Source organism: Sylvia atricapilla, chromosome 18 (genome assembly GCF_009819655.1).
Source record: "Sylvia atricapilla isolate bSylAtr1 chromosome 18, bSylAtr1.pri, whole genome shotgun sequence".
In the NCBI taxonomy this organism is placed as follows: domain Eukaryota; kingdom Metazoa; phylum Chordata; class Aves; order Passeriformes; family Sylviidae; genus Sylvia; species Sylvia atricapilla.
Window position 1 is genome coordinate 9,969,310 of NC_089157.1, and position 12,127 is coordinate 9,981,436.

The window sequence follows — 12,127 nt, forward strand, 5'->3', positions numbered from 1 at the left end:
TGGCGTTTAGGTCCATTTATAGACACCATTAAACTTTGTGTGTAGGTTGTGCAGTTTGGGTACAGAACACAGTGGGAACAAGCAGCAGTTAATTTGAATGTTTAATTGTTAGCCATCTGGTTTAAAAAATTCGTAGTCCTGGTTTTTTTAAACAACAGATGTGTTTCTTGCATTTTCAAGGTGCAGAAGGTGTTGCTGGATTTGGAGATGCAGCCCATCAGGGACAATCAAGCCAAAAAACTGAGTGGGGGGCAGAAGAGGAGGCTGTCAGTGGGAGTTGCTGTTCTTGGGAACCCCAAGGTGAGAGGGATGGAATTATTCTCAGCTTGGTCTTGCTGATCCATGGAAGGCTTGGTCTCTCTTATCAAAACCAACTAAGGTGCAAAATGCAGAAATCGTTTCTTTGAGCCCCTTTTTTCCTTCCTTTATGATTTAATTGCAAACATTTCAGTCTCTCAGCTTTTGTGCTTGAGGGTCAGGTGATGGCAGCAGCTTTGGGTTTGATCTCTTTGGCAAATAAATAGTGTGGCAAGTTTTGTGTGTAATTTCTGGCAGGTAGCATTTATCCCCCAGCAGTGAAATTGTTGGATGCTTTCCTTCCAAAACCATGCAGGAAATGGGAGCAGGAACTGGGAGCTTTTGTGTTACAGCTCTGGAACTTCTGCCCTGTGAGGATGGGGACTGCCTTGAGATCTGTGGTTAAAATTGTGTGTGTTAAAATTGACAGTTCCTGGGGGTTTTAAAAGCAGATATGTGCATTTAAAAAGCAGAAAAGAGTGAATCCATGGCTAGGCTGTGATCCTACTACATAACTCTGTCGGATTCAGAATGAAACAGGCCGTGGCATTAATTCATTATAGGATTTTTCCATTTGTCACAACTGGAGCTGGATTTATTCAGAGCACAGCGACAAAAGCCGCCTTGTTAATGGGGGATGTTTCCTGCTTTAGAGGAATAACTGGCAGGTTTCAAACAAACCCTTCTGGGCGTGCTGGGGAGGGAATCCTGAGGCTGTGGCTTTGGGAAACCCGGTGGTTTTGCCCTTCAGGTGTTGCTGCTGGACGAGCCCACGGCGGGGATGGATCCCTGCTCCCGCCACATCGTCTGGAACCTGCTGAGGAACAGGAAAGCCAACCGTGTCACTGTGTTCAGCACACACTTCATGGACGAGGCTGACATCCTGGCTGGTGAGCCCTGCTGCCCCCCAGCTGCCCCCCAAAGCCCTGGGGTGCCATCTCTGTGGAATCCACAGTGGGGTCTCGAAACGAATCCCCCGCAGCCCCCCGGGGCTAGCTCAGGTTCTTGGGAGGCTTTGGGGGAATATTTCAGGGATAGGGCAAAAGATCCAAAAGAGGCTCTTACCCCCAGGGTTGATCCAAGATGTTTATTCCAGGAGGGGAAACGAGGGCAGGAAGCCCAGATGGCAAGGGAGGTCCAGAAGGAGGGAAAGAAGGCTGGAGCCTTGGAGAGCCAGAGGGCAAGAGGGAGAAAAAGGAAGGACAGACCCTTATCAAGGTTTCTGTCCAGGGGGGATGGCAGGACCTCAGCCAATTGGGTCAAGAAAGGAAGGAAGGAAAGGTCAAACTACATGGTTACAGGCTTCAGGGGTCCTGGGGAAAAACCATTCCCCAGAGAAATACAACAGGGTCTGGGAGGAGATTGTCCATTTTCTGCTTCAGAGGGGCCTCCCTCACTTTCCTCTGCAGATCGTAAAGCCGTGATTTCCCAGGGGATGCTGAAATGCCTCGGCTCCTCCCTTTTCCTCAAGAGCAAGTGGGGCATTGGCTACCGCCTGAGGTAATTCTCTGCCCAGTTTTGTTCCTCCCGGTGCCATCGTGCATCTCTTTTTTTTACTGCTTTCTGTTGGGATCTTGTCTTGGTTTGGAAAGCAGGTGTCTGCCAGGGAAAGCTGGAGCTTTCCTTGGAATGGAGAACTTAAACCTTCTCCCTCCAAATTATTATAATTTTGAAATTAAGGGGCTCTCAGGCAAAGATATGGGGATAGGAATGACAGTTCTTTACTAGGAATATTAAAATAAAAATGCAGTAGTACAAAAAAACCAACCAAACAAAAAGAAAACCCTGGCAGAGTCAGAACACAGCCTGGCCCCTGTTGGTCAGGGTGATGGTGTCAGTCCAAATAAATCCTCCTGCAGTGGCAGATGTGGTTCTGTGGGAGCAGAGATGATCCTGGAGAAGGGCCCAGTGGTACTGAGCTGGGTCTGGTCTCCCTCTGGGAATCCAGTGCAGACAGGCTGTGCTGGGGTTCTGAACCCCAGGGGTGATCCAGGGGGGAATGCTGGGCTCCTCCCCCTGGGTGGTGCCTCTCCCAGTGGGATGATGGGATTGTCTCAGCCCTGCAGTGAGCCTGGATGGCCCATGGACAGCAGATACCCCTGGGGGAGGATGGGTCCTGGAAGGGATAAAGAACACGGCCCCAGCTGGTTTTAACAGATGGAAATAGAATAAAACCTTTTGGTTACATCCTGCATTGCAACCCAAGACAAATCTCTAAGAAACCACCCCTCAAAAAGATCATTTTTTATCCCCTGGAGTGGTCCAGCTGAACGTTTTGGGCTGTGCTGGTGCAGTCAGGCTTTGAGCCCCAATCCCTGCTGTGTTTTTGCAGCATGCACATCGACGCCTATTGCAACACAGAGGCCACCACCTCCCTGATCAGGCAGCACATCCCTGCAGCCAGCCTGATCCAGGAGAACGACGAGCAGCTCGTGTACACCCTCCCTCTCAAGGACATGGACAAGTTTGCAGGTATTTGTGGGGATTTTGTGCTGCTGGGGTCGGTGACTGCAGCAGGGGATGTTTATTAAGCGTGGCTTTAGCCTGATGTGTCGTTGATAAAGTGTCAGTTGGGCTTTTCTGGTTTTATATTTATTATTATTTGGCTGCTGAGGAGAGTTTTCTCAGATGAGTGAAGGTTTTGTCACCTCTTCCAGTGAGGGGTGAGGGTTGTGGGTACCCAACAGCAAATGCCTCTGTGGTGAGGAGACTCCTCCAGCTGAGCATCCCCTGCTCCTGCAGAATCACCTTCTCTTGCAGAGGGTTCCAAAGAGCAGGGCTGGCCTGCAGCAGGAAGCAGGAAAATCCCAAATCCTACAAAAAATCCTACCAAATCCTACAAAAAACCATACAAACTCTGGTGAAATGCAAAGAGCAGAGTCACTGCCTTGAAATTCCATGGAGAGGGTTTCACTAGATGGCAGCAATTATCTGAGCAGCCCTTGCTCACCTCCCAGAAATAAATGGGATAAACCCTGAGTCCTTTGCACCCTGTGGGAGGCCAAGGGAGGCTCAGAATTGATGGGAGCATGCAGCTGATGTTCCATAAACGTTTTTTTTTTCTGCCTGTTTTGTTGGAGTTAATGGTTTATGAGCTTTGCCACTGGGTGCACTTCTGCAAACTGAATCAGTTCCCCCAGAGGGTTTTAGGGAGGAGCAAGGTTGGGAGCACACCTTGTCAACTGAGACATGAGAAATTGTGGAGGGTTGAGGAGTGTTGTCAAATATCCAAGTGCTCCTCTCATTTTATACTTTTGAATTTCCCTTCAGCCTCACCTTGGCTCTGAAGCTCCTAGGGATTTTTTTTTTAAGTCTTTATTTCATAGGATTGACAAAAATCCAGTAAGGTTTTTCACCCCAAGGTGCTGTTAAGTTCTCCCACTCTGAACCTCATGTTGATCTTTGAGCTCTGTGCCCTGTCCAGCATCTCCTGCCTGGTTACCCTGGCCTTAAACATCTGAGAATTCCTTTTAATATCTATAAAAATGTGTGTTTTTATAGATAGAAAATGACTCGGCGGTTTATTTGTGAGATCCTTTGTGCCTGGGCAGGGATTTAGGTAAGATGAGCTGTGCTGGGTGTGATTTTTCCAGGAGAGGTCACCTTGAACCTGCCCTGAGGAAACTTTGAGCTTAGGAGCTTCAGGATGCTGAGACAGGTTTTAGAAGCACCACGACTTCAGCAAAACCACATTTCCTGAGCACAGAGACTGAAATTTAACATTGAAAGGAGCTTGTCCCACCTAAACCACGAGCTGTGCCTTCTGATTTCTGTGCTATTCTCACATTCCTGCTTTTCCCCAGCCAGCAGCAGGGGTCAGGGGTGTGTGTGATGAGCCTGAAGTGTTTTTGGCAGGTGCTGGAGCAGAGTTTCTGAGCTGCCTCTGTCCCTAGGTTTGTTCTCTGACCTGGACACCCATTCCCACCTGGGGGTCATCACCTATGGTGTGTCCATGACCACGCTGGAGGACGTTTACCTGAAGCTGGAAGTGGAGGCAGAGATTGATCAAGCAGGTGGGAAGGGGCAGGGCTGTTCCCTTGGCTCCCCTCAGCTTTGGGTTGGTCTCAGTTCCTGTGGAATTGTCACTGCCAGAAGGAGGGAAGCAGAAAAACGTCCCTCACGGGGTGCTGCTCCAGCATCTGGGGGTCCTTTGGTCCTCGCAGCATTCCAGGCTGTTGAAATACTCAGAATGGAAACCAGGAGAAGGCAGTGAATTGAGTGAGGAGTGATTCTGGTGGAACATCCAGGGAAAAAAGCTTTTTTACTTATTAATTTGTCATCCAGCAGGCTGACATCTGACAGCTTTGGCCTTGCAGTTTACTTGCCTTTTAAAACATCCTTTATTTTCCTAATGGAGCTTACTTTCAAGAAATTATAAATGAGCAAGATAAAATTAATTCTCAGCCTTTTGTGTGAACAGTATCTGCACTTAGGGCTGGAACAGCTCAGCTTGTCTCACTTTAAATTAACTTTCAGTCCAAATGAAAAGTTGTGACTGTTTAATATTACTCCAGAATGAGCCAGTTGGGTTTTTTTGATGTCAGTCTTAACTGTTCTAGAGCTTTCTGTGTGATCCAGAATTATTAGTATGAGTAAATATAGGTCCTCTGTAGTGTGTATGTGCTAAACTGGTATGCAAATTACTCCCTAATTGGAGTGGCTGCCCTGCTGCACAGAGTTTCTGTGTGGGTTTGAGGGGATTTAACAGCGGGACCTGCAGGTGCTGGGTCATACAGGTGCACACACAGGTCAAGGGTATGAAACTGGGGCAGATCTGCACCTTTTGGGGGCAAAATCTTGAATCATCAAATGCCAAAGGTGATTGGGACTGGATGTGGCCACGCAGGGAGGTGCTGGGGTCTGTCCCTGGAGGTGTTTGGGTCCTGGATGTGGCCCTTGGTGCCGTGGTCTGCTTGGTCACAGGCTGGGCTCAGTGATCCCAAAGGTCTTTTCCAGCCTTGGTTGAGTCTGTGAGTTAAAAGCACCAGGATTTCCCAAGGAAATGCTCCTTCATTTCTGCTGTCTCAGCTTGGGGTACCTGCTGTGTGTGTGGCTGGATCCGTGTCACTGACCTTGGGGTTAAACTGGGATTGGGATGGGATGGGATGGAGATGGGGATGGGAGGGGATTGGGATGGGGATGGGATCCGTTATATTGGGATTGGGATGGGATAATGGGATAATGGGATGGGATAAAATGGGATTAGGATGGGATTGGGATGGGATCCATGGGATTTGGATTGGGGTGGGATGGGGTTGGGATGGGATAATGGGATGGGGGTGAGATGGGGATGGGGTGGGATAGGGTTGGGATGGGATCCATGATAATGGGATGGAGTTGGGATGGGGATGGGATAAGACAGAATTGGGATGGAATGGAGTGAGGTGACTTCTCCAACAGGAAGACCAAGGAGTCTTGGCTCCACGTCCTCTCCCTTTCCCCCCAGCTCTGTCAGAGCACCAACCCCTGGATTTCCTCTGCCCCGTTCCAGATTACAGCGTGTTCCACTCGCAGCAGGCGCAGGAGGAGGGGGACACCAAGTCCCTGGATGACATGGAGCAGAGCCTGCTGGTGCTCTCTGAGGCCAAGGCACCAGCCATGAGCAGCTCAGCCCTGTGGAAGAAGCAGGTTTCCACCATAGCCAAAGTGCACTTCCTCAGCCTGAGACGGGAGAACAAATGTGTCAGAGTCATGTGAGTGCTGGGGCTTCGTGTGCCCAAACCTGCCTCAGTGCCACCAGGGAAAGCTCCTCCTGTCCTGCTCTTCCCCATAGTTACATTTAAAAACCAGCAGGTTTTTTTACAGTGGAGCTGGCATTTCTGTTAATAAATGGGTTTTTTTGGGGGGGTGAGGGAGATTTTTTTTTTAAATAGCGTGCACATAAAACTGGGTTGGCTTTCACAGAACTGCAATAAACCCCAAACTTTTATTTCTTTCAGGTTGTTGCTTTTCCTCATTTTCCTTGTCGTTCAGATTTTGTTGTTTTTCATACACCACATCATCAAAAACGCTGTAGCTGCTATCAAACTCTCCCCAGATTTGTACTTGCTGAGGCCTGGAGAGAACTATCACAAGTACAGGAGTCGGCTGCTGCTGCAGAACTCCACAGGTAGGGCAGCACCTCCTGTCTCCACTTCTCCCAGGTTTTGGGAGGTTGGGAATGAACTTTTTCCCTGGAATTAACCCAGCTGAAAAGTTCCCACGTGCCCAGGGGTGATGAAGTGTCAGTTTGTGCCGTGGGGTTTGGTTTGGAGATCCTCCTCCCATCCCCAGGAGCTTGTTCTTGCTGTGTCAGAAGATGATTCAGCTGAAAGAAGTGGCCAGAAACATTGGGATAGATCAACATTAAAATCCTGCTGTAAAACATCTGGGAAAATTCATTTTTCTTTCAGCTAAGGATGTCTTGAAGGTGCTCAGCAGGAATCCAGGCAGTCAAAACCAGCACCTGTATTTTATATCTATAAAGATACATATATATATATATATATATATATATATATATAAAGGAATTCCCAGATGTTTCAGGCCAGGTTAATCAGGCAGGAGATGCTGCACAGGACACAGAACTGGAAGAGCAGCACCTGCTGGAGCTGTGCATGGATAATTCTGTGTGAAATTCTCCAGGCTGGTGATGAAGGATTTAAAAGACAGGGAGATGTGGCACTCAGGGACATGGCTTAGGGATGGGGGTGGCTGGATTTGATGGTCCCGAAGTTCTCCTCCAGCTGAAATGGTTCCCTGTTGTTTTCTGTCCCCAGAGACGGAGCTCAGTGACATTGTGCACTCCCTGGGGAACATGAACATCCTCTGGGAGCTGTTCAATGACAGTGATTATGTCTCAGTGGCACCTCACAGTGCAGCTCTGAACGTGTTTGCCCTCGAGGCCAGGCAGGTAAGGCACCCTCTGCCCAAGGAGCAGCTGCTGGGGCTGCCTGGGGAAATTCGCACCTGAAAAGCAGCTCTGGACTCATTGGAATCAAATATTATTATATAATGTTGCTTATACAAGAGGCTGCACAGAGGACAGAGTGGGAATGTCTCAGCAAAATAAACGTTCTCCCACAACTGTAATTACAGTAAGCCAATCAAACTGCCATCCCCTTTTCTTCCTCACAAGGACACACAAAGTCAGGAGAAACGTTTCTCCATCACAGGGACGCCTGGCAGAAGAATTTTTAATTATTTTTATTTTTACTTTTTTTATTTGTACTTGAATTACAGTTTGACAGAAGGATAATTCCCTGGTGCTCTCATGTGTAAAGAAAAATCAGTTTCTTGGGCTGTGTGTGTTCACAGTGACAGGAAGGTCTGAACTTTGGGTATTTAATCCCCAGCAAGGGAACTGCTTCACAGTGTGCCAGCTCTGGCTCTTGTTCCCATTTTTATTCCCTGACACTGCTGCCATCGGTGTGACAGTGCACATCTTTGCCTGTCTGGTTTTAAACCCATTAACAGCATCCTCCCAGAGCAGCTCCTTGTGTGTTTTGTTTCCCAGGCTGTAATTGTCTGGAGTGCCATTTGTCAGAGCGTCACAGCTCCCTGAAACTGGCTGGGAATTTATTCCCAAGAGTTTCTTCTCTGAGAGCAGGGCTGTGTTCCTGAATGAGGCTGTGTGTGACAAGCACCCTGAGCAGCCCAGAGCCTCCTGCAGAGCCCTTGATTGTGCAAAGATTTATCCCAACATTCAGGTTTAATTAAGGAGAGCCCTCTCAGGGCGGAAGGAATTAATGCAGCACGTGTTTTCCTTCCTAGAATTACGTTTTCAACATCGTGTTCAACAGGACCATGGTGCATTCCCTGCCAGTTTTGATGAATATTGTCAGCAACCTCCTCCTGGGCAGTTTGAACGTGACTGAGACCATCCAGATCTGGAGCAACCCCTTGATTCAGGTGAGCAGCACCCAAAAAATCACCCTGGAAGCACCCCTGGGTGGGAGGGGCAGCGCAGCAACACCCCACAAACCAAGGGAAAAGCTGGTTGGGACTGTCTGCAGGGTTTAAAAGGGTGTGAAAGGTGCTGGCATTTTGCTCTGCAGGTTGTGGAAGGGGAGGAGAAAGGGACTTGGGAAGAGGATGTTGTGTCAGGAATTAAAGGTTGGGTGGGGCTTGGAGCAGCCCAGTCTAGTGGAAGAAGTTGAGGGTTGGAATGAGGTGATCCAAACAGTTCTTTGGAGCCCAAACCATCCTGTGATGCTGTGAATTCATTCATTATGAGTTTGTTGGAGGTTGCCTGCACTTCTTGGTCTGTGCAGAGCTGGAGGGGCCTTTGGGAGAGGGGAGGGCCTGCTGCAGGAGATAAATGCTCTGAAAGTTCTTCAGTTATTATTTATTCCTCATATAAATACTCCCAAAACTTCCACAGTGTTCTTCCTGCTGCAGCTCAGGTGATCTTGACATCCACAGACTTTTTTATTTTGGCATGTTCCAGCTCCTAATGCGGCTTTTTTTTTTTTTTTTTTTTTTGGTCACGTTTTGGCACTGAATAAATGTGATTTTCTGTCCCAGGATCTTCCAGACACCATTTTCAGGCTGGAGATCTATTTTGAAGCCGTGTTGCTGGGGATCATCATCACGGGGATGCCGCCCTACTTCGCCATGGACAACGCGGAAAACCACAAGGTGACAACGCCCAGGTCTCCCTGCAGGGAGTCACAGGGAGTCACAAATCCTGGCATTTGGGGAAAGGTCCAGAGAGGGCTTTAAAGGGCAGAGCAGATTTGGGAAAAGCTTTTCTGTGCAGAGCTGAGCTTGGTGATAACACAGGGAGGATTCGCGCCACGTTGGTTTTAATTACCAGCTGATGAACGCTGTGTTCTCCTCCCCTGCTGCAGATCAAGGCTTACACCCAGCTGAAGATTGCAGGGCTCTACCCCTCGGCTTACTGGACTGGCCAGGCTCTGGTGGATCTGCCTCTCTTCTTCTTCATCCTCATCCTGATGATCGGCAGCCTCTTCGCCTTCCACTACGGGGTTTATTTCTACGTGGGCAAGTTCCTGGCTGTGGTAAGTCTGGGCTGGGCTGAGAGCAGCCTGACCTTGTTTCCTACCAGCCTTTTCCTTCCTTGATTCAGCTGGATTTCTTTTTTTTCCCCATGGCACAAAGGCAGAATATTTCTCATGGGGAAAATGGCTCCAAGCTGAGAGTTTCATTCAGGAGCGGAATAAAATAAAGGTTAAGTTGGGCACAGGAAGAATTTCTTCACCAGAAAGGGTGGTTGGGACTGGAAGGGGCTGTCCAGGGAGGTGCTGGAGTCTCTGTCCCTGGAGGGGTGTAAGGAATGGCCCTTAGTCTGCTTGGTCACAGGCTGGGCTCACATCTCAAAGCTGTTTTCCAGCCTTGTTGATTCTTTCAGCAGCAGGATTTTCCAAGGAAATGCTCCTGTCCTCCTGCAGCCTCAGCCTGCTTTGCTCTGGGCTTGGTGCTTGCTCTGTTTGCTGCTGGTGACAAGGGCACAGTGACTTTGAGCAGGCAGCTGCAGGAGGGATTGAAGGCTTCATGTCTTTGATATTCAGAGTGTCTTTGATGCTGGCTGGGATTGAGAGGAATCAGCTTTTCCCAGCTGCTTTGTCCAGGGTTAAGCAGGTTTGGGATGTGGCTGGATTTTTACCCTTGTTGGAATTTCTATAAAAATGCTATGGTGGAATTCTTAGGATTTGCCAGAGCCTTGAGGTCAGCATTTATGGGAACCTGTGTTATTAAAAAAAAAAAAAAAAAAAAAAAAAAAAGGGAGAAATTTTAAAGAAAAATTAAAGAGGCAGAGAGGGGGGAGATTTTTGCCTCTCTACACATTTTTTAATTTGTGTCTTTAATAATACATGCTCTGTGCACCAAAATACATCAGCTAAAGAGACAAAGATGAATCCAGAGTTCTGTATCACAGTGAGGTAATTCCAGTTTGATCCTTATGCAAATAAAATAAAATAAAATAAAACAAAATCCTGCTGCACATTTTCCTGAGAGACCTCTCCTGTCTCTGCAGATTTTTTGCCTGATTGGTTACGTCCCCTCAGTCGTGCTCTTCACCTACGTGGTCTCCTTCACTTTCAAAAAGGTCCAGAACACCAAGGAATTCTGGTCATTTATATTTTCAGTGGTGAGTGGCTTGACCTGGAGCTGGGATGAGCGGGAAGGTTGGTGATCTCCAAAAATAAAAAAAAAATCCCCAATTATTTTGTTGAAATGTGTGTCCCTAACGCACAGGAAATGGGAAACTTTTACCAGTGTCTCACTCCCTGTTGCACCCTGAGTGATAAAAGCTTTAAGAAAAAGTGCATTAAATAAATTAACTTATGCCTAGAGAGTCTGAAGTGGATGAAAATAAACTTTTTTCCCCTTTTTTCTTTGGTACAGACAGCTTTGCTGTGCACAGTTGTCACTGAAGTGTCCTTTTTCCTGGACCATTACCTGGTCACCACCGTCCTGCATTATGTCTTCTCCATTGTCATTCCTATTTATCCCCTCATTGGCTGCCTGATTTGTTTTATAAAGGTAAGGGGACTCCAGGGACCCTTTCCAGAGCCCTTGGAGGTGCCTGGGCTTGGGTGGGTGTCTTCAGTGTGTCCTCTGAAGAATAACAACTGCCTGGGGGAAAATGGCCTTTTTTCCTGTGATGCCAAGTGGGTTTTGGTTTTAAAATGAGGAAAGCAGCAAGTTTTCCATCGAATTTCCTTTTTTTTTTTTTTTTTTCCTGTGATGCCAAGTGGGTTTTGGTTTTAAAATGGGGAAAGCAGCAAGTTTTCCATGGAATTTTCTTTCTCTGAGTGGAGGGAGCCTACATAAAAGATGGAGAGGGACTTTAAACAAGGGGTGGGATGACAGGACGAGGGGGAATGGCTCCAAGCTAACACAGAGTAGGGTTAGATTGGATTTGGGAAGAAATTCCTCCCTGTGAGGGTGGGGTGAGGCTGGGATGGAATTCCCAGAGCAGCTGTGGCTGGATCCCTGGGAATGTCCAAGGCCAGGTTGGACACTGGAGCTTGGAGCAACAGGGGCTGGAATGAGATGGGCTTTGAGGTCTCTTCCAACCCAAACCATCCCATGGTCCTGTGATATTCCAAGGAAATCCACGAGAGCAAACCCAGTGGGTTAACTGGGACTGCTTGAAAGCAGCAGCAGCCCCAGGGTTTGGGTGGAGTTGTTTGGTGATTTGTTGGATGGAGTTTGGTGATTTGTTGGATGGAGTTTGGTGTTTTGTTGGATGGAGCTGTTTGGTGATTTGTTGGATGGAGCTGTTTGGTGTTTTGTTGGATGGAGTTGTTTGGTGATTTGTTGGATGGAGTTTGGTGTTTTGTTGGATGGAGCTGTTTGGTGATTTGTTGGAGAGCTCAGGAGCAGCACAGCCTGAAGGACTGAGATTGTAGAGTAGGAAGTGGAGTCTCTGGAGGTGATGATTTACCTGACCACGTTTTTCCCTGAATTCCCAGGTCTCCTGGAAAGGCAAGAGTGAGAGCAGGGGCTACCACGACCCCTGGGACCGGCTGCTGGTGGCAGTTCTGGCTGTGAGCATGGCATTGGATTCTCTGGCTTGAGAAATGGGAAACAATTCCCCGTTTGCTGTAGGGAATTGTGGTTCCTGCTGGGATCCCCTTCTGCCCATCATCTCCACCAGGAAAGATCTGCTCTGGTGCTGAGCCTGGGGCACCAGCAGAGGCAGGAAAGCTGCTGTGCCCAACCTGCTGCCCCTAGGGCCTGATTAATTATCAATCAACATTAGTTCTGATTATTATGGGAATCCCTGCTGAGGGAGCAAGAGCTCCAGAGCAGGGACAGCCCCTTCTCTGCACAAAAACCCCAAAATAATTCCTTTTAAATCTAAACCCACTTGGGTTGT

General features: G+C 48.1%; 1 protein-coding gene across 1 annotated transcript in view; it reads left to right on the forward strand.

The window, feature by feature from the left end:
• ABCA5 (ATP binding cassette subfamily A member 5) overlaps nucleotides 1-12,127 on the forward strand; it is a 32,274-nt gene that overhangs the window by 13,039 nt on the left and 7,108 nt on the right. Inside the window, exons 13-26 of the mRNA XM_066332333.1 lie at nucleotides 181-300; nucleotides 1,049-1,187; nucleotides 1,707-1,797; nucleotides 2,630-2,769; nucleotides 4,191-4,310; nucleotides 5,789-5,990; nucleotides 6,237-6,406; nucleotides 7,056-7,189; nucleotides 8,050-8,187; nucleotides 8,803-8,916; nucleotides 9,129-9,299; nucleotides 10,277-10,390; nucleotides 10,648-10,785; nucleotides 11,721-11,795. Coding sequence (XP_066188430.1) covers nucleotides 181-300; nucleotides 1,049-1,187; nucleotides 1,707-1,797; nucleotides 2,630-2,769; nucleotides 4,191-4,310; nucleotides 5,789-5,990; nucleotides 6,237-6,406; nucleotides 7,056-7,189; nucleotides 8,050-8,187; nucleotides 8,803-8,916; nucleotides 9,129-9,299; nucleotides 10,277-10,390; nucleotides 10,648-10,785; nucleotides 11,721-11,795 — 1,866 coding nt within the window. The remainder of the gene's footprint in view (nucleotides 1-180; nucleotides 301-1,048; nucleotides 1,188-1,706; nucleotides 1,798-2,629; nucleotides 2,770-4,190; nucleotides 4,311-5,788; nucleotides 5,991-6,236; nucleotides 6,407-7,055; nucleotides 7,190-8,049; nucleotides 8,188-8,802; nucleotides 8,917-9,128; nucleotides 9,300-10,276; nucleotides 10,391-10,647; nucleotides 10,786-11,720; nucleotides 11,796-12,127) is intronic.